At 40.3% G+C, this 20,600-nt stretch overlaps 1 protein-coding gene across 3 annotated transcripts; it reads right to left on the bottom strand.

Moving 5' to 3' along the window:
* Positions 1–3,694: 3,694 nt before the first annotated feature.
* MFSD9 (major facilitator superfamily domain containing 9) lies at positions 3,695–13,483 on the bottom strand. Of its 3 annotated transcripts, XM_082303919.1 has the most exons (6): positions 13,354–13,483; positions 10,943–11,030; positions 9,583–9,626; positions 8,147–8,276; positions 6,664–6,873; positions 3,695–6,119 (listed from the first exon to the last, which is right to left on the bottom strand). In XM_082303919.1, exons 1-6 carry the CDS (start codon positions 13,453–13,455, stop codon positions 5,329–5,331), a joined length of 1,365 nt encoding a protein of 454 aa, XP_082160045.1. In that variant the 5' UTR covers positions 13,456–13,483; the 3' UTR covers positions 3,695–5,328. The 3 variants fall into 3 exon arrangements, with proteins under 3 accessions (XP_082160045.1, XP_082160043.1, XP_082160044.1); XM_082303917.1 differs by lacking the exon at positions 10,943–11,030 and having other exon boundaries at positions 13,354–13,438; XM_082303918.1 differs by lacking the exons at positions 8,147–8,276; positions 10,943–11,030 and having other exon boundaries at positions 13,354–13,470.
* Between the last annotated feature and the right edge of the window lie 7,117 nt (positions 13,484–20,600).

Below are 20,600 nucleotides of genomic sequence, written 5' to 3'. Positions count from 1 at the left end.
AGAGCTTTGCCTTTTCCCATTTTTTTTTTTCTTTTCCTGCAAAAGGAAAACGAGTTCAATAGCGCTTTTTGATCTTTCTAAAAGGCCCATCTAACTTCAGCTTGCAGAGGAGACTTCTCCTTCATGTTGTATCAAAGAGAGTTTGTCTCCTGGAGAATGAAATGCCCAATAAATCTGTCCTCGAGCACCATCTGATGGGGAAAGTCATGTATTGACTGGGGACATGTTTTTCACTTTTTCAGGAAACCCCATCTTCAGCAGTGACTGGGAAACTTGCCAAATCCACTTACAAATTTTTTGTTTCCAGATGGACTCCCCAGTACACTCTGTAGTATTGATATTTTACTGCCCTGGTGAGGAAGCACAATGCCCAGTTGTCCAGTTTTAGGGACAGTAGGAAAATATATATGTTACACTCTGAATTAGGGTTTTCTGAGAATTGCTTTCCCTCTTCAGCTGCTGAGAGGCCTATAAATTAAAAGTAGATAGGATAAGAAAGTAGGTGTAGCAAGGGCTTGAGAGTAGATAGACATCCAGTTAAGTTCTGCCAACATCCCCCAGCTCCTGAAGAAAAGATGAAGGACTTTGAAATTGGCTGAAGGAATGGGTTTTGTACTGCGAGAGCTCTGATCCTATAAAAATATGCTTGCGAATACGCTTAAAACATGACATCTGCAACACACAGCCCCAGCCAGGCCAACAATAGATTGGAGGCTCAGCCCAGGAAGCAAAATGCAAGCAGGAGAAAGAGAAACTGCTTTAGGACACAGTAGCGAGAGAAGTCATGGGCTACCTAACTCACCTGATTCAGGGGATGTTTAAATCCGGGAGAGATATGAGGACTAACAGCCTTTTTTAATCTCTCATATTAGCAGATCATGATGTAACTTGTGCTTTCTAGATAAACCTGAAGCTGTGCTTGACACCATCAGTTGTGTGAACGGCCACGAGGGAGCTGTCTTACAACTTCCAAGTCAAAGGGTTTTATCTCCCTCTTGGCCTATTTATTAGAGCTAAATGGGGAGCTACCTGAAAAAAAAAATGCACGGCAGCTTAATTTTCTGAACATTTGAAGGAACATTTGGGAGTTATTCAATTTTGGGGCTGAAAATTGTTCTTCTTGGATATTGTGCTGAGCCACTTGAGAATCTTCTCCACCAGAAGAATTGTTCTTGCAGACGGTAGACAGATCTTCTAATAGGACAACACGATGGGAGATTTGGTTAGCATCATTCCTCTCGCAAGTAGGCAAACACTGATGCGGTTCACGACCAGCCTGACGTGCTTTGGAAGCCTTTTTATCCTGTGAGATTTGACAGAATATGAGGGCCTATGACTGCAGGAAGGAAAGCAATAGTTACACTGGCTGCTCTGGTGAGTCGCACTGTTTCATGATCTGAAATGTGCTCAGGTTTACATTTACGATTTGTGAGTTACAACAGCACCCTAATTGCCACAAGTTTTGTGTCAAAAAGTAGGGTTTTTGCCACAAAAAGGAAAAGGCATTTTAAACACCCCGGTTTACTTAATTTATGTTTCATATCTAATACCTCCTATTTATTACAAGTTTGACAGAAGAGCAGTTCCTATTGCGTAGCACATCTCAAAAATAGTCCTTTGATGCTAATTTAGGATTAAAAATAACTAGAAATTTGGCATTATTTCTTCTTGTAAGTTAACACACAAGTTTTTCAAAACTTCCCTTTAAAAAAAGCTCTACAAACTTTCATTTTTATGAGAAAGAAGTCTGAGCTCCACTCACGATCATTTGGTTCTCAGAGTTCAGGCTACAATACGCTCCCTTACAAGATTCATGATCAGCTCTTTGTGGAGTCTTCAAAATTACAGTAATAACAGCCCAGTCAGATCTTGGGTTTTCAAATCCCGAAGTATCGGGCTATAAAACATTGCTTACCCAGGGGTATTCCACAGCACCCATAACCAAATGGGGGCTGGCAGCACCTGAACGTAGCCACAGAGGTTCCCATCAGCTAGAATGCGATGGCATTACAGAGCGCTTGAAGTAACGAGCGAGCCAGTTGTAAGCAACGCTTGCCCTGTTTGGTTGCTGCATTATCTGCTCAATGATCAACCTGTTCTCAGAAAATGAGAATGGTACTGACCTCTGTGATGGTGCTGTGGTGAGTAACTTCAGAGAAAACAGGACAAGAAACTGAAATCTGCAGAACTGGTATGTTTATAAAGGATCTCTTCAAATGTATGCAGCATACACCAACGTGGGATAAATCTTACATTTGCTTCATCATTGAAAAGCAACAAAATCAGAACTTATCATATGCTACCACCTGTTTTACAGAAATAAATTACTATGTTTATACACAGCCTCTTCAACATCAGCTGATCATAAAGGTCAGAAAAGTAGTCACTGTTTAAAAAGTGAACATTTCAAAAGGTAAAAAGCAAAAAAAAACCCAAAAACCCAACCTGCCTACAAGCCTGAGAAAAACAACCCAAAACTAAAGTAACAACAAGCAAGAGAAAAGTCTTAATTTGCAGTGATTTGCAGGTAGAAACTTTTTTTTCTCTAGTCCATGTTCAGATCTGCTTTGTTACAGTCTTCAAATACCACAATTGGATTAAAGAAACTGCTGAGTAGTTCAGCAAAGCCCACTAGAGTGAAGCCAAAAATAGCTGCAACTGCTCCTCCCTCAGCTTAAAAGGGGGAGTCACATCTCCTCATCTCCAGGGATGTCATTTACTCATCACTCTCTGAACTTGCACGGTTATGGCAACTAAGAGACAACACAGGGGATCCAAACCTGGCCTCCAGCCACTAGGAGCAGTAGCTTTAGGCTCTCCATCTCAAAACTGGTAAGTTCTCTATTTTCTTTTATTTCTTCTTTTTCATTCACTGTCAAGCCACTTCTTGGTTGGATCCTCAGCTCCTGTGCCTTTTATGTGAAAAGCAGGCAGATTCAAATGATCATTCTAAGGAACAGCTTGAAGAAAAAAACCAAAACATCTGCACTTCATATTGACTTGAACACCTCTATTTCGTGCTATAGTTTCAGCAGAGGAAGAAGGGGAATAAAACACAGCAACAAAATGATAGATATGGAATGTCACTTCATTTTATTTCTGTTCCTTAAAAAAAAAAAAATTAGGGCAACTCTTCTGTAACTGAGTCTTTACAAAGAAGAAATGCTTCTGCAGCGCTTCAGAAATCATTTTGGCCTACAAGTAATAAACTTCTCTTCTGTAACTTCAGTTGCAACATGTCCCTGAGACTGCAGCCTTCCACAGGTTTCTCAATTCCATTACTTAATTTCATTTCTATTTATCATATACAGAGAACTATTTTTCAAAATAAAAAATATTTGCTGGTTGTGGAAAGCACATTTTCACTTATGTATCAACAAAAACAGTGAAGTTTTGAAGTTTTATAAGCAGAAAAGCAATACTCAGGCAGCTGTGCATGTTAGCATGTTAGCATAAAATGAATGGTGTTTACAGAATTGAGCTTTAATCAGTGCAGCAACTTAGAAGGGTAAATGTTATCTGTTACCTCATATAACCAACATGTATAGTAGAAACCACTACATTTTCAAATATATTAATTTTTGAGGGTTTTTTCCTAGCCTTTTCCTTCACCCCTTGCTATAGTTGTAAAACAGAAGTCCCTGACTTTTAGGTTTAGGTAAAAAAAAAATGAAAATAATTCTTAAAAGATGGAAAGAAAGAAAATAGGAAATTTAGGATGAGAATGTTTTGGGGCATCTATCAGGCAAGACAAGAGGAGATAAGACATTTGAAAATGCCTCAAGTTCTTAGTGAGAAATGAAAATAAGATTATTACAATAAGGAACTCTGAGGATATGTACTGGAATCACAGCAGTAATAAGACATGCACTCATGATGTCAATATATAAAACAACTCAGAGTTCTATACATATTCCTATGGTGCTGCCACTGGAATCACTGAGGTTTCAACAAGGATTTAAATGATAGCAGGCACTGGAAAAGGTAAAGAAGGAAAAAAAAAAATGCAAAACACCATCTATGATGCTCCTGAAGCAGCAACACTATTAGCATGGATGTGTTCAAGGAGATAACTAAATTGTTCTTAATAAAAAAAAACCCCACCAACAATTATACATAGATGACTTTGTACTTTCATCAAGTAATACTAGGAAAAGCATATGGCATGTTATCAGTGCAAAATACATTTTTTGTCTGTTTCATATGAAATGCAAACAGTGGTGACTGGCAAGTAATATGAGCTTGAACAGTAAATAGCACAGTAGAGTGCTACAACTCTCAGTATAGCTCTGAGAGTAACCTCACATTAGTTAAGCAGTCCAGACAAATGAAGACTAAAATACCACCAAATAAACAGTTTTTCTTGTCACTGAAACGTCACTTATGCCTCCAGAGATGAGAGAGAATGCATTAATCCAGATCCATGAACTACTGCTAGTTGCTCCAGAGTAACTTTACAGTCATTAAAAAGAATTAAGACACAAATTTATTCTTAAAATGAAGGTAGAAAAACTGCACAGGAAATATTAACAAGTAATTTATGACGAAGTTGCTCAGTAGAAGTTATCACTAAACAGAAACCACCAGGTCGAGTTTCAATAAAGCTTACATTCAGTCTCAGTCTGAATGACCCTGTATTATTCTAAAATTGTCCATTTTAGGCCTTCTAATACATGAAGCTAGCATACACCCAATTTTGTTACCTGGGAAAGACCAGGAATCAGCAGGGGTCAGATGGCTACCCTGAGGTGCGTAATCATGCTGTGCAGCAAGTTTTGTAGACAAAGTATGCTTAACAAAATCACATAAGCAAACACTCTGTTAATTAAGCTGTGTCACAGCAGACAAATGGCAGCAGACCACATCATAAGAAATGAAGGCTAACGAGCTATATTGCAAATTCTCCTTCTGATTAAACAATAAAAATTCACCTCTGATTAAATAATAAGAATCAATTTCTGTCTTTTAACAATCTATCAATCTAAACACCATTTCAAATGTGAGCTACAAGCAGGATTTGTGTATTTCATATCCTTCTTTTTTTCCCCTCCCAAAAGGTTAAAAATCCATAAAAAATCCCTGCCAGTACAATACAGCAACACCTGTCCCTCTCACAAGCGTTCTAGTGGTACCAGTTAGAATAACGTCTGTCTAGAGTTAACATCCCCGCAGCAGAAATATTTGTATATACTTGCCTCCACATGAACATAATGTGCCCTCTTAAAAGATCCTGTCACTATTGTACAAGTCTGGCAGGTGTAAGCATCACCTTTGGTTGATTCACTTTGCCTCTCCTGTAAGATAGGTCTACGCAATCCAAATTTACAGCTATTGATTTTTTAACTTAACATTTCCATGGCTACAGTATTTTTGTTTGTTTGCGTTCATTATCAGAATAGCTACTAAAGCTAGTCCAACCCCTAGACTTGGAGGGCCACAAGGACTGAACTCCTGAGCAATTCCAGAAAGGAGCGGAGCAACTATACGTCCCACTGACGTCACAGACTGTCCAACACCCAGGAGGGTCCCGCTGGCCTCATTCCCACCAATGGTCAATTCAAGATCAATGATACAAGTACGACCTATAGTAGTTGAAAAGGCTAAGAATGTGGAAGACAAAATGACCATCCATATGCTCAGTGCTGATGCATACAGGAGAATCAACGTGCAGGTAAGAGTGCTGGAGTGCAACAAAAGTCTGTAAGTGTTGTGCTGATAGAGTCTTGTTATTGGTCCAAGCAGACAACCAGCCAGGACTCCAAGTGCACTGCTATAGCTCATTAGGTATCCAGCGAACAAGGGTTTCACCCCAAATCTCTCCTCCAAGGCCAGACTAAAATTACTATAATACAGCAGTATAGCAACAGACATCAGCAACCGCACTAAAAATATATCCCACAGATCAGAGCACGCAATTCCTTTAATCCTCTTCAGCACTGTTGCAACTTGGATCCACGGAGACCGGAAAAGACTATTGCTTGCCATAGCTCCATTAGTTGCTGATTTCAAGTGCAGGTCATGATCTGCTTTTGCTGAGAAACTGTCTCTTCCTTTCTTTCCTTGTTGATGTTCTCTGTTGCCAGTGCTTTCTTCACTCCAGGGTAACATCCAGACAAGACCTATGCAGATCAAGAAATTAGTTTATTTCATTCAATTGCATTAACTTTAGGTGGAAGACATTAGTCTGATTGTAACAGTTTACTTGGTGTAAAAATTCAAAAAAGGACTTCAGCAATCATTTCACTTTAAAAAATTACAAAGATTAAGTCTAGTGTTATTCACAGTATCAGCTCAATTTTAAATGGGGGGAAAGCAAGGAAGGAAAACACTGAGGTGACACATTAGGAACATATAAACAACTCCAAAGGCTAAAGCCAAAATTCTCATTTCTAGTCTTCATCTTTGGGCACATGAAAAATTCCCATTCCTGTGTCTGAATGTAAAAGTCATATATACAATACAAAGGAGAAGCATCTGGAGGTTAACTGCTTCAAAATTCTTGCCCTTCCACATAGGTTCAAATTTAAAGGGTAGTATCAGTATACAGAACATGTATGCCATAGATGATAAACACACCATGAATTCAAGGTATTACAAATGGCATGAAAACACAAGAGTGAGGAATGAAGGGACACGAGATGCAAAATATGACATACAACTTACCAGCATTCAGAAGGAAGATAGAGGCACAGATGAAAGACGTTTGATAAAAGCCATCTTCCAACTCTGTAAGGTAGCCACCAACGACAGGCCCCAGGATGAAGCCCACACTAGAAGCTGCATTGAAGCGTCCCATTACTAAAGGGCGATCTCTCTCAGAAACCAAGTCAGAAAGCAGGGCTTTAGAGATGGAGAGTGTGTGTTTGAAAATACCTGCAACAAAATATATAACATGTATAAACAAAATAAACATGTATCGATCAGTGCAAAAGATTTAAGATGACAGAAGCGATCTGAAATATCAATGTTCAAAATCTATCTTTAAGATTCCATAACCCACAAATTCTTCAATGCTGGAGTCATGCGGCATGTCGGACCATGACCATCATCCTGGTTGTTCAAGGATTTAGGCTTAGGAATCAAAATTATTCATGCATCTGTGTTGAAGGAGTGCTCCTGCAGCCCTGCTGAAAGAAGAAGTAACTTAGCTGAGTGCTGGAGCACACTAGGAATAAAATAGCCACTAAAATAGGAAATTGTGGGTGGGTAATGGTGGAGTAGGAATGGCTTTGTCTGCTGATGAACATAGCTCTGTACCAACTTTGCTGAGTATGGGGATTTCCAGGATTGCAACATACCAAATTCATATGGGAGACTGGTGGTTGGCAAAAGAAGAGCACAGAAGGGTAAGCATACTGCAGGAATACTAATAATGCAATCTTTTATGCTCCTTCCCTCTGACCAGGGCAATGCTGTCACAGTCACAGCATTAAAAAGTATTACCTCTACTAATTAATCAAATATCAATCAAGTAATTGTCTTTCAATTAAGAAACAATATGAACAGTTCCTAAATCAAGACTATGGGCCATAAAAATGCCCATTAGTAGATGTGTTCACAGTAATAGCAATGCTTATTATATCAGAATATATGTAAAAGCTGTTCAGCTATTATAAGAACTCTGATATGAACCCTGGCGCAAACTCAGCTTCAGTGCTGCAAATGTACATGCTTTTGCACAACATAAATATTCTGCTGAAGCAGTGACCTAAAATTTCAGCCAAATTTTGTAGTATCACTTGAGGTATATTTTCAGCATAAGAAAAAACAATAATGCACATATCATTCCATTCTACATTGCAAATGCAGGCCAAGATTTCCAGCTGGTGTTGATCTGGTGTATTGTGTACCTGTTACGACTAACCTTACAATAGCCTCTTTCAAGGAATTGTTGCACTCTTATTCTCATAAAATTCAGCCACTCAAGGTGTTGTTGTGACAGTTTTTGAGGCTTTGTGTCAAATTATTTTCAGAAAAATGTCACAAGAGTGTTTGATCTGTAGAGATTTTTCCATTACTAGGGTTCAGTTGGTGCTGCTGGATGATGATGCTACGTAGGCATCCACATACCACGATTTCTCTAGTAGTAATTCTCAAGCTGAGGCTACAGGGAATTTAAACTGCAAAATGCCAAGCATTTACTCACCTACAGGGACTCTAGAAATGGCAAACAGGAACACAGTGGTGGATGTTCCAAGAAGGAAGTAGCCCAGTGCACTGAGAAGAATACAAGCGAGCAGGGAATACCGTTTTCCTACTATATCACTCCAGCAGCCCTTTCATAAAGCACAAGATTAAGATTAGCTTTTTATAACATTTAACTATGTACAGTAAACAATCAGTAGTTCTAAATTAAATTGAGAAAAAGAGATCAAAGGACTGTCAATGAAAGCTTATTAAGCTTATTGCACAACATTCCGATGTGCTCAAAATCTGGAAGCGACGAGCAGAGTTCTGCCCTGCCGGCAGTGCACCTGGTGAAACTATCATTCTATTTAATGTTATGCATACAGCTTTTTTAAAAATAATTTCTCTCTTTGAAAAATATAATCCTGCAATAAACACCATGAAATATTATTAGTAGGGGCCCTCTGAAAACATTATCACAACCGACCACAAATATTTCTTTGCAACAATGGTCGCTATATACTAGACACTTGTTGAGCATCCTAAAAGGAATGATCTTAGCTACGAGGAGTTTGTCATCTGAGTGCAGACAAGTAGGAAGTATTTATGAGAAGGGCAAACAGTAAATTTGCGTGTAGCATGCTTATAAATCAGCTTGATTCCAAACAGGAAGTTCTTTAAGAAATTAGGCAACAGTCTTGCAGTTCAAAGAAAATGCCACGAGATTATAGAAGCACATTATCCCAGGTGGCCTGCATAGCAAACGCTGAAACAATTTTTTTCATGAGATGCTCAAAATCTGCTCTCTTGAAAGCTAGGAGGTACCAGGGAAATACTAAAGGTGCTTCTGGCTAAATATAGGGATCTAAGGTATTGACAGCTAAAGCATACATTCAAGAGGTTCAGCCTCGATGTTTAGTCTTTGCACTCTTGCTTACATTAGGCTGTAAAAAAATCAAAAGCTAACAGAAAACAAAACCAAGCAAAGCTCAAAGGCATAATGCATGAATTTAGGCCATATGGCAAATTACAGGGCACTACTCATTAAGCCCGAAAAGCGAGCTCTAGATAACAGGCTTATCAAGAGCTAACTTGTCAGACTGCTTTTTGGATAGGCTACTGCATTGAAGAAAAACTGCTTTACTAGCACTAATGCTGAAGAGAACCCAGCGTGACTGAGATGTGCTCAGTAACGTATGACTGAGCCCTAATATGGATTCTAGTTTTTGTCTAAAGACTGTATTCTGTTTAGTTCTGAAAAATTTGAAAATTCCCTATAAATGAAACAAACATTTTCCACACAAGCTAAAAGCTGGAACCCCCAACCAAAAATGCTTATATGATCACTATAAACATTTTAAAAATTTCAAGAAACACTATTATTAACATCATCCATTTTTCCCCTAAAATCCATAGAAATACCAACGTACTTAGGAATGCACTGTTAAAACTCACCACAAATGTACTGGAAAACAGTTGCATTATACCATAGAGAGATCCTGAAACAAACAAGTAAAAGACCAATGTTAAATATTAAACTGAATTTTTTAAAAAAATGAAAACTGCAAAAAATGTTTCAGTGAGGAAACATGAGAGAAACTCTGGGAATAATTTACTAGAAGAATAGGAAGAGGGAGCAGGACAAACCACGGGTGAAGTTTAGCACACAACCAAGGAAATATTTTCTGCTGAAAACTTCTACCACTGTGCGACGAAGAAGGATATTGCTTTGTATGGTGTATTAAATGAAACAGATCTTGGCATTTATAGCTGCTTTCTCAGAATCAGGAAAGAATTTCATTACTGGGGGGCACTAATTACTTTCCACTTGGCACTTCAACGTGTTACAAGGCACCACAGAAGCCCGGAAGAAACCACAGACCCTACTCTTTCATTTTGGAGGCTGAGTTCAGCAGCAGTTAGTAACAGAAGAGCGGAAGCAAAGAGAAGCAGAGAGAAACATCTGCCAGCCTCTTTCATTTATAAGAATACACCTCAAAATGCAGTTTCTTTTAAAGTTAAAAATCAAAGCAGACTGTTGAAATGAAAACATATTTTTGATGAATTGCTGCTTAAAATAATACTCTGACAACTCAGAGCAGAACCAGAATTATTTCATGAAAAGTGCTTAATTTCATCCAAAATAAAAAAGCAAGGTAATAAAAAACTGAATAACGGAGCCCATGTCAACCCCACGTAGCTATAAAGAATATCATACTTGTATCATTACAAACCATAAACAGTGCCATAAGATATAAATTAGAACTTCAGAACCACGGAACTTCATCTTACCACTTCATTTTTAACATAAAATTCTAAACCTTCAGAATTTACTTGTAAACACTCCTTAAAGACGATAAATATTTTGCCAAAAGACAGCTGCAAGGAATTTAATCAAACTGTGAGCAATCATGGGCTTTGGAAAGCTCAGGAGAACCAGCTGCAGAAGTACTGTTTGCAAAGCCTGTAAATAACAATAAAACTAAAAGCAACACCTCTGGCTCCCAAAGTTGCTGAGCTGTGAATTCTTGGATGCTGGAAAAGCATCTGTACGAGTATTACTGCAAGATTTCTTTGTTCTTTCCAGGAATGCTCTTTCCCAAGCACCTGCTTTTGGCTAATGCCAGTATGCAAGTTTGGACAGGTCTTAGGGTCTAACACAGTATGGCTGCCTTTACAGTTTTACTTGGTAATTGGCCTTTTTGTTATGCTACTAGCAAGGAAGAATTATGTTACAATGTCCAATTTGCAGTAAGGCATAATCCAGTTCACATTATCTTATTCTTTGGTAAATCAGTCAAGCGGTGCAACTCACCTATTATTCCAGCAAGTGTATGACTTGCTCCTAGAGATTTGATATGAAGGTTCATTAAAGGAACAACCATGCTCACACCAAATAAATCCTGAAAAGGGGGCAGGAAAAGTTTTAATAAGTGATCACTTTTACAAAGATGATGGCAACTTGGCTTAATAACAGTCAATATTTAAAAAAAAAATATATATATATTTCCATATCAATACAAGAGTAAAAGAAAATTTTTCATGGCCAGTGTGGTATGTTGTAACCTCTACAATGCATCCAGTATGTACAAAATTACAAAACCACATAAACTGATAAACAATCTGCTTTCCCCCTCCAGATACAATCATTCTGAAGATATATATTTAAACATTAAATATTCCTTTAATATATATTAAACTTTATCTGTTTAACAAGAAAAGTACTTGGTGCCAGTATTTAAAATCAAAGTGGCCTGTAATTTCAATCACCTAAAAATACTTTTTACTTGTGCAAAGACAGTATATTTGGAAAATCTACAGTATTTTAACTCTCAACCACAATGGGGAAGAAGCTATGGTAGATCTAAACCTACATACAGACTGCCTTTGTGTATAATTTAAGAAATGTCGTGAAAAGACAGAAACATTAAAAAAAAAGAAAAAAAGCAAAGCACAAGTCAAAAACGTTTTGTAAGAGGAGGGCAAAGGACACGGCCCATCCTGAACGGTACAAGGATCTCCGACTCATTCCTTTTGATTTTTTATCTTTTGTTAAGCTAACCACATTGACCCAGTAGTTCTTTCACTACTACTATCTGGCACAGCATACAATGTCCTATATCAGAGCAGAACCTTACAGAAGCTCTGTTGGAGCAAGACCACCTTTTATCAGTGACTGCTCCAGCTGAACTAGACTAGCCCTTCACAGTATGCCCAAAGCCTGAATAACTGTAACAATGTGTATCTAAGTAAGATCTAAGTAACTAAGTAAATTCTCACAGTCTGTCATTACGTATCTTTTGATGGTTGAAATTGAGACTTAGAAGGTTAGAGTCATTATTAGATACGTTAGCATGAGCAAACAGAGCACACGACTTACGAAGCTCTTCAATAACACAGTCTTAGATGTCACCTGCAAACCTGAAGAGAGGTTCAATGACCTCATCCAGGTCACTGATAGAGACATTAAAAAGAACAAGCCTCAGAATATACCCTGGCCGTACTGGACTTGTCACAGGCATGCAGGCAGAGCAAGACCCATCAACCACTGTCCTCTGATGGGTAGTTATTTCTCATTGCACCTATAATTTCTTATGTCGAATGATAACTATGCTGTATTTGCTTGGTTACAGGAAGCTTGCGTCACAGGCAACAGCTTTTTATGATGATATGTCACCACACTCTGCACCCTCTAAAAGGACACCCGCTTCTTGGTTGATTTCCGTGTGTACTCCAGCTCTGTGGCAGCAAGGTATTACAGGGTTGGAGAAGCACAGTGTTTTAGAAGTGAGCTAAGAAGCAAAGCTTGTTCTAACACACCTTTTCCTGGAATATTTGCTCCAGGACCCAAATCAGCTAGATGGTTTCTACTGCCCAACCTAAAGGTAGGTAAGAGAACATATCTACATTTCACAGTGCAAATTTGTACTCATTTTGTGTTCATTTTCCAAGTTACCCCTTTTAACTTTAAATTAATTAAATTGCATTTTCCCAAGGCTCATCAGTCACTACAGAATACAAAAATTCTTTAAAGTCTATACACTATGTTCTTTCAGCTTGTTTCAGTTTGTTTTGGTTTGTTGTTTTTTGTTTGTTTGTTTGTTTGGGGTTTTTTTTAGAAAAAGCACAGGTTTTTTGTATGTGTGGGGTTTTTATTTGTTTATTTTTTTAGTTTACGCCACCCACTGGTATTTCAAGGAAGCAAGGAATAGCTCTCTGACAAGCATAAGGCAACACTTAGCCTTAAGGGCGCTGGGCTATCCCATTGCATTCACAGGATAAAAACCATACTTTTTTATCAGACTGCACGACCGTTTCCACGGATAAAACAATACAGCCGCTACAAAAACTTCGCACCCCAAGGAGGCATTTAAAGCCATGTACCTCAAAGCCCAGCAGCCTCATCGAGAGTGCAACGGGGCACCCCGCTACGAGCCGGGCCCGGGGGCCGGTGGGCGCCCCCGGGATCCAGCCCGGCAGCGGCAAAGGACACGGGGTGTGTGGGGGGGGTGGGGGGGCCTGCCCGACCCCGGGCTTTGCAGCATCTCCTGACAACCCTGAGGGGACCGGAGGGCTCCGGAGCCGGCTGCGGGCCGTCCCCCCTCCCCCGCCTGCAGCACGGCCCGCCGCGGGGCCGGGCGGCGGGTCCCGTGGGGCGGCGAGGGGAGGACTTCCCTTCGCAGGCGCGGCCGCCCGTCCCAGGCCGCGCCCCGCCTCCCCGCTTACCAGGAAGCCCACGGCGTAAAGGCACCGCACGAAGCGGCCGGACGCCGCCGCCGGGCTCTCCGCGGCTCCCCGGCCTTCATCCTCCTCCTCCTCCTCCTCCATCCGGCCAGCGGCGGCCGCGGGCCTGCGCCACGTAGCGGCCGGCGGCGCGGCGGCGGCACTGGGCAGGCGCATGTGCATTGGCGGCGGCGCGGCGGGAACATGGCGGCGCGGCAGGAAGCGGAGCAAATCCTGGTGCTCTCTTTGCGTTAACAAGTGTATTCTTCGTGTTTCCTCTTTTTCAGGCGAGGAGGAGGAGGAATAAGAATAAAAGGATCCCTGCAGGTTTCGGAGGCCGTCGGGATCCCTGCCTCCCCTCCACGCCCACCTGTAGGACCGTACCCTTCCTGCCTCTTCCTGCTCAGTGGAGAGTTTTGCAACCCGTCACCGCAGGGCCTGAGGCTCGAAGGAAAGCAGGAAGAGCTAGCTGGGGTGGAGGGGCTTTGGAGGCAGAAATACTCTCCAGAAGCGTGGTACCGGGTCCCCTGCACCCTTCTCTGGCTTGCTGTAGAAAGATGACTTTCGAAGCTGTGCCCCTCCGAGCCTGCCTCCTTCAAAGGGAAAAATGGCTGTGTCCCACCACTACTGCTGTTGCTTGGCCCTCGCACGGGGCTCAGCCCGGTGCCTTCATCAAGTGTTTCTGATGGCGAAGTTACATGGCTGGTGGTTGTGGTACTGAGCCAGGGAAGAAGGGCATCCCTCTTTCTGCTTAGCACCCACAGTGCTGTGCTGCGTTTCCGTTAAAGTCAGGGATAACCAGAATTGTGGACGGCTATTATGTTATAACGTATTTGCATCCAAAGAAGTAAATCATCATTCTTCACTCTCTGAGATGCACAGGTGGAAGTGACTGTCACATGCAAAATACCTTTATGTTAGAGGCAGAGGGGATTTTTTTATATAGCTGCTAGGCCAGGGATCAATGAAAGGGCTGCAGTGTTAAATACTTAAAAAAAAAAAACCAAACATAAACAAAAAGGACTAAGGGAACAGGCCATGCTTCAAATTGTTATTATGAGTAAGAAGAAGCTTGATGATGACTTTTAAATTTTAAACGTTAGAACTAGTTGATAAAGTTTTGAGAGTGATCAATCAGTAACTGGCAATAGGATAACTTCAGTTCTACCTTCATGTTTTCAGAAGAAATAAATATCACAGCATCGAGGGTCTTCAACAGATTTAGGTCACAAAAAAGCAGAAGGGAATGGGGTTTTCCTTATGGTTATGAAGTAAGCTCAGCCCCACCCCCCAAAACTGGAAGGCAAGACATATTCCTAGATATGCAGCTTATTTTTAAGATACCAGGGCAAAGCTTAGCCTAGCATATACATAGGGACAAAGATGTTATCAATCTCCAGAATAACTCAGTTGTTTAATACCCCAGTGGCTGTGATATTTTATAGTTGGCTTAACCAATACATCCTATTAATTTAGCTCTCTGAGGCCACTTTGAATAACAAATCCTCTCAGTGAGATTTTTAAAATTCCAGATGTAACATTAATGGAGATCATAGTTGCATACAGTTCCTCTGAAATGGACAAAATAGTTCAAGATACTGAAATATTAGAGCATCATGGGAATTGACACTACATTGTCTGCTCAATACAGCACTAATTTTACCCTTGGTCATTTTAACTCTGATAGAAGAAATGGAAAAGGTCTGAAGATGTATCAGAGGAAACTATTAAAGAGGTGGATGATGAAAAGATGTTGCAAGGGTATAGGTACTGTTCCTGGGGTATAAGGCAGACTGACTTTCATGCAAACACTGAGACCAAGTGAAATTTTTGAGCTTCTATGTAAATGTCAGTCTCTGCTATAAGTGTCAGAAACCAGAGTTAGCAATTCTGCATTCTTCTCAGATTCTGAAGATCAAAATGATCTAATATAATGGGGACAAAATATTGTAGGCAGGAATATTGAATTCCCTGACAATGAAAACTCTTTCTTAGTTTTGTCCATTATTTCAGGCTATCTCCATTCAGAATTGTTTTTAAGGCAGAGAATAACTGAACTTTTTGATGCTCCAATAACATTAGTGCAAACTGTTCATGGAATAAAAAAAAAAAAATTTAGAAAACATATAGGTGTCTCTTCCTTTAACACATCTCTTACTGCTTTTGTACTGGCAAACTTGATTAGATTATTAAAGAATTGTGCATATTACATGTTTACTTTTGCATAATATATAAGAAAAATGCATTAATATATAGTAACATGGCAAATATGTCTGTTGCCTTTAAACTGAAGGCAGATGGTTCCTGCTACCTTGGAGGTTCCCACTCATGTTCTGTCATTGCAATTACAAAATTTAAGATAAGGGCTCCCAAATAAATCTTAAGATAAAGGTTCCCAAATAAAGTGGTGGTATGACTGATAAGGGAATTGACTAACAATTAAACGAATGAAATACAATGAAGACCATTTATCACAGTCTTAAGGAAAGCAGAACCAGTCTAATATTTTGGGGGGCAGAATTACACACTTGGTTGATTAAAATGATACTATTGATACAGTACACTTAAATTACTTTAAGGTATTTGACTTGTTGCTACTGGAAGGTGTTTGACTTGTTGCTGGATGATTCTTAAAGACAGTAGAGCAATACGTACTCAGAAATGGCAAACAGCATGTGGATGCAGAATTGTTTGATATGTCTCCAGATTGTATTTGTGAATGGATAATCTTCCCTGAAGAAGGGGTATGTCTAAATGGTCCTCTCATTTCTAACCCTTTTTCCATGACCTGGAAGAAGAGATAGAATCAAAATTATTGATTTTATGTATAATGCTAGGACCAGGAAAATTGTGCAGACTACTGACATAGCACAATCTGAGTACTCGGCTTTCATGAGATATAAGTATTGTAAGTGTAAAGGCACAGCTAGAAACACAGCATGATGCACGCTTAGGGGGTGCACCTCTCTGTTGTGGCAGTCGGTGATTATGAGATGAACTTGGTAGTCACAGTAAATAGCCAGTGACCATAAGTTTTTATTGCTATTCTGTGGCCCAAAAAGCAAATTCCATTTTTTGATAAGAAACAGAGGAACCTGAAGTAGAAAAGCAGGAAAACTTCATTACTTTTGTATCAGGTATTTGGTCTGAATACTAATGCAACATTGTGTCTAGTTCTGCTGTCCTGATTGCAGATCAATGTTGAATAAATAGAGAGGGTTAAAAAAAACCTGAGAATTTAATAGCAGAAAAAACGTTTCTTACAGTGTCAGGCTGCTGGAGATCGGACTGTCCTCAGCCTTCCCTAGTTAGCTGTTCTTGCCTCAAATTATGAATGGGAGGAGAACTAGTCTGGGGGAAAATGTCTGAGCTTGGTTGCTCATGAGGAGAAGGGCTGAGGAATCTGCAACCGTGTACTGAAAACATCTACTGTGGCAAATGCTTGGTGTCCCCTGCCAAGCAAGGGGTTGAGGCAGTCTGCAGCTGCCCTTCCTCAGCCAGCTCTGTGGCTGTGTGTGCTCCAGGCCATGACAAAGTGAAAGCATTGATGGAAGTCATCTGAAATCTTAACAAAGTTTTGAAAAAAAGGTCCTTTCATTCCTTCAACAGGGGAGAAAATTTTAAACCTTATAAATTCTTAAATAAAGTTTGTAAAATACTTTTGTAAGACAGGTCTAAGACAACTACAGCAATTTATTGCAGTTAAATGGAACATATTCTTGGATTCCTGTGTTACAAATAGGTAAGGTCAAGACCCCCAAATGTACAATTTGTCATCAAACTTAGTGAATCTAACAATGACTTATTTCATTCTGGTTTACCACTTCAGATCATTAGGGTAACATTCAACAGTCATTTCAACTTTTCATATACAAATTGAGCCCAGTAGAAGAAGTTACAATCCAGTGGTCCAGAACATTTTAAGAGGTACTGCAAATGAACTTGAGTTTGGAAACTGCTGTTAATCTTAAAGACATTTAAAGTGTAATCTCTCTGAAAAAGATCTGCAGATTTAAGGAATGTGGAAAGAAACCTTTTAACCGACTCCACACTCAAAGCTGTAAGTGCTGGTGGGCATGACAGAGTGACTTAGAAAGCATTTCTAAAAATCTTGTTAAAGGAATTATTTCAGGCATTGGGCCTAGTTCTCTCCTTCTGGAGTTTTCCGTGGCAGCATAACTAAGATTGTGTAGCTTTCCATGTTTCTTTCAATTAATGTTTAACAGATGAAATAAATATGCCAGGGATGGTTTAGATACTATTAATCCTGCTCTAGAGCAGAGGATGGCCTGGATGACTCCTGTTGACTCCAGTCCATTCCTTGTCATACTACAGTACCCTTATTTCACACACACACCCCCAGCCTGTGCTTTTGGTTTTTTGTTTTTTTTTTTAACCTCAGGAGCTCTGTAGAAGCTGGAAGTGTACAGAAGGGACTGGAGGCTAGTTCCTTGGGCTTCCTGAATAAAATCCTAAAATATGTACTAAAGTGTCTGTGGAGTAGATGGGAGTAGTTTCTGCCTCAGAGTGAGGTTCGTCATAGCTTCCTGCTGTGAAAGGACACATGTAGAACAGCAATAGCAATGTTGAAGAAGGGTGCAGCTCTTAATTTCCGACTGTTTCTGGCGTGCAGGTGCATTAACTGCTTTCATGGGAAACTGCCTGAAACACCTCCTAAAATTAGGCAACCCGTTGATTTCTGTGCAAATTGCACACAGGGATGAGTCATTCCTTTAAAGCACTGCAGGAAACATTAATGGTATTGGCCTGGCTTTCTTAAGAATTGCAAGAAAAGTTTAGAGCACTAATCAAGGATGTGAGGAACTCGGATGCACCTTCTTGTACCTCTGATGGTTCTAGTTATCTTGCCCTGCTTGCAGGGACATGGATTCATCACAATTTGAATCAGTATCGTGACTCGATTTAAGTATGTTGTACCTTCCCATATTTTTTACCTATTTTATCCAATGTAGATTTAATGTAAAATATTGCAGAATGGAATACATGAAACAGAGTGACCCACTCACAGTCATACAGCTTTCTCTTCCTTTCTGTGATGCTTAGTAGAGCGTCAAAGTCCTGAACACAGACAGGGTATGAGGCAGGGTCCACATGGGATATACACCCTGCAGCTTTGTTCATCTGGGTGGCTGCAAGTCTACCGTGTGTTCCTGCAGATGGGTGTTGCACCAGATTGTGCTAATAGAAACGGGAGGGAGAGGCTGTAGTTTTCATTACCTCCCACACAGTAAATAAGCAGAGTGTATGATATAATCCCTGGATAGGTAAAAATGTGTAGATATAATGGCTCATAAAGAAGATTGTTCTTGTTGGTTTATTAGAGTTCCTATTCAAGCTGTTGCTGGGATATGGGCTGCTTCTGTCCTTAGGTCAGAAGGGTAGTTACCATCACCTGTCTCTTCATGAGCTTACTATAGCTCTTGTGAAATGGCTTACTTAGTGATACCTGTGTTCAGAATGGCTTGATTTCATCCATGTGTAGGGGACTTGTACTCTCTACAATCTCTGCTTGGATTTTACATGAGCCATCAATATGCCCTTGCTGCAAAGAAGGTGAATGGTATCTTGGTCTGCATTAGCCAAAGCGTTGCCAGCAAGTTGAGGGATGTGATCGTTCCTCTCTACTCAGCACTGGTGAGGCCACACTTGGAGCGCTGGGTCCAGCTCTGGGCTCTCCAGTACAAAAGAGACATGAACATACTGAAGAGAGTCCAATGAAGGGCTACTAAGATGATGAAGGGGCTAGAGCATCTCTCCTATGAGGAAAAGCTGAGAGAGTTGGGACTGTTCAGCCTGGAAAAAAGAAGGCTCAGGGGGATCTTTTAAATGTGTATAAATACCTGAAGAGAGGCTATAAAGGGGACAGAGCCAGGCTCTTTTCAGTGGTACCCAATGACAGGACCAGAGGCAATGGACACAATCTGAAACACAGGAGGTTCCCTCTGAACATCAGGAAACACTTTTTTACTGTGAGGGTGACCAAGCACTGGCATGGGTTGCCCAGAAAGGTTCTGGAGTCTCCAGCCTTGAAGATATTCAAAAGCCGCCTGGACATGGTCCTGGGCAACCGGCTCTAGGTGGCCCTGCTTGAGCAGGGGGGTTGGACAAGGTGACCTCCAGAGGTCCCTTCCAACCTCAATCATTCTGTGATTCTGTGATTTCTGGGCTGATTTACTGTAATATTAAGATTAAAGTGCTCGTATCTCAAACGAGTTATTCCAGGCCCCCTTTTAGTCAGTGGAGAAAAAAAAAAAAAGAAAAAAAGTAATTGCGCTTTTAGGGTGTGATTCATTGCACACTGAAGTAGTCATCCAAAAATAGATCAGATGGACTGTGCCATAAAAGTGCCAATATGACTGTAAAGGAAACCTGAGGTGACCAGCTTAATTGGAGACAGCTACCCTGCAGCTGTCTAGCGTTAGATAAGATGAATCCCAGCCAAAGATTTAATGGACAAGGTGTACTATATACTCTGTACGTCTGCCCAGCACGGTGCTGACAATTGATCGTTTAGGTGCAATGGATAACGTCCTGCCCAGCTGGGGAGGCTGGACAGGACGAGGATCTGAACCAGCGGGTGAGGTACTCCATTGCTGTTCAAAATGTTTTTCTTCAGCGGTAAATGGGCAGTGAGGTCTCAGAAGGACTCAGCTCTGAGGCAGCTGCTGAAATTGTTTCTTGGTGTATAGTGAGACATGCAGCCAGTTCTAAAAGGCTGTTTTTAGATCATGGACATATCTGCCAGCACAGATAAGGAGCTGCCTGCCAATTCCAAACATACACACACGACATTTACTCAATCACATACAAACATAAACAAGCAAATAAACAACATCCCCCTCCCATAAACTAATCAAGCTTTTTCTCCTTCAGATCGAAAACGAAGAAAGAAACAGCCTGCTATTGTTTTGGTTTGTTTTTTTCTTCTTTTCTATTTTTAAATACAAGGAGGAGCTCAGATACTATATTGAAGCTGGAGCTATTTAGATACATAAACCAAATATGCAGATTTAGGAGTTAGTTTAGCCCTATCTATCTGGAAGATAAATGGAAATAAACTCATACAACTTTTGCCAGCTTTGTTAAATGGGATTGGAATCCATCCATTATGTGGGGGCCTTCAATCTTCACACTGTGAATCAACAAAATCAATGAATGTTGGGCTTAATTGGCCAAATTGATTGTACATTAAAACTGATTTAATGACTCCATTGTCATTATAGTAGGGA

Source organism: Platalea leucorodia (assembly GCF_965183815.1).
Source record: "Platalea leucorodia genome assembly, chromosome: 2".
Taxonomy (NCBI): Eukaryota; Metazoa; Chordata; class Aves; order Pelecaniformes; family Threskiornithidae; genus Platalea; species Platalea leucorodia.
Note: the sequence above shows the minus strand (reverse complement) of the source record. Positions and strands in the feature narration are given on the sequence as shown.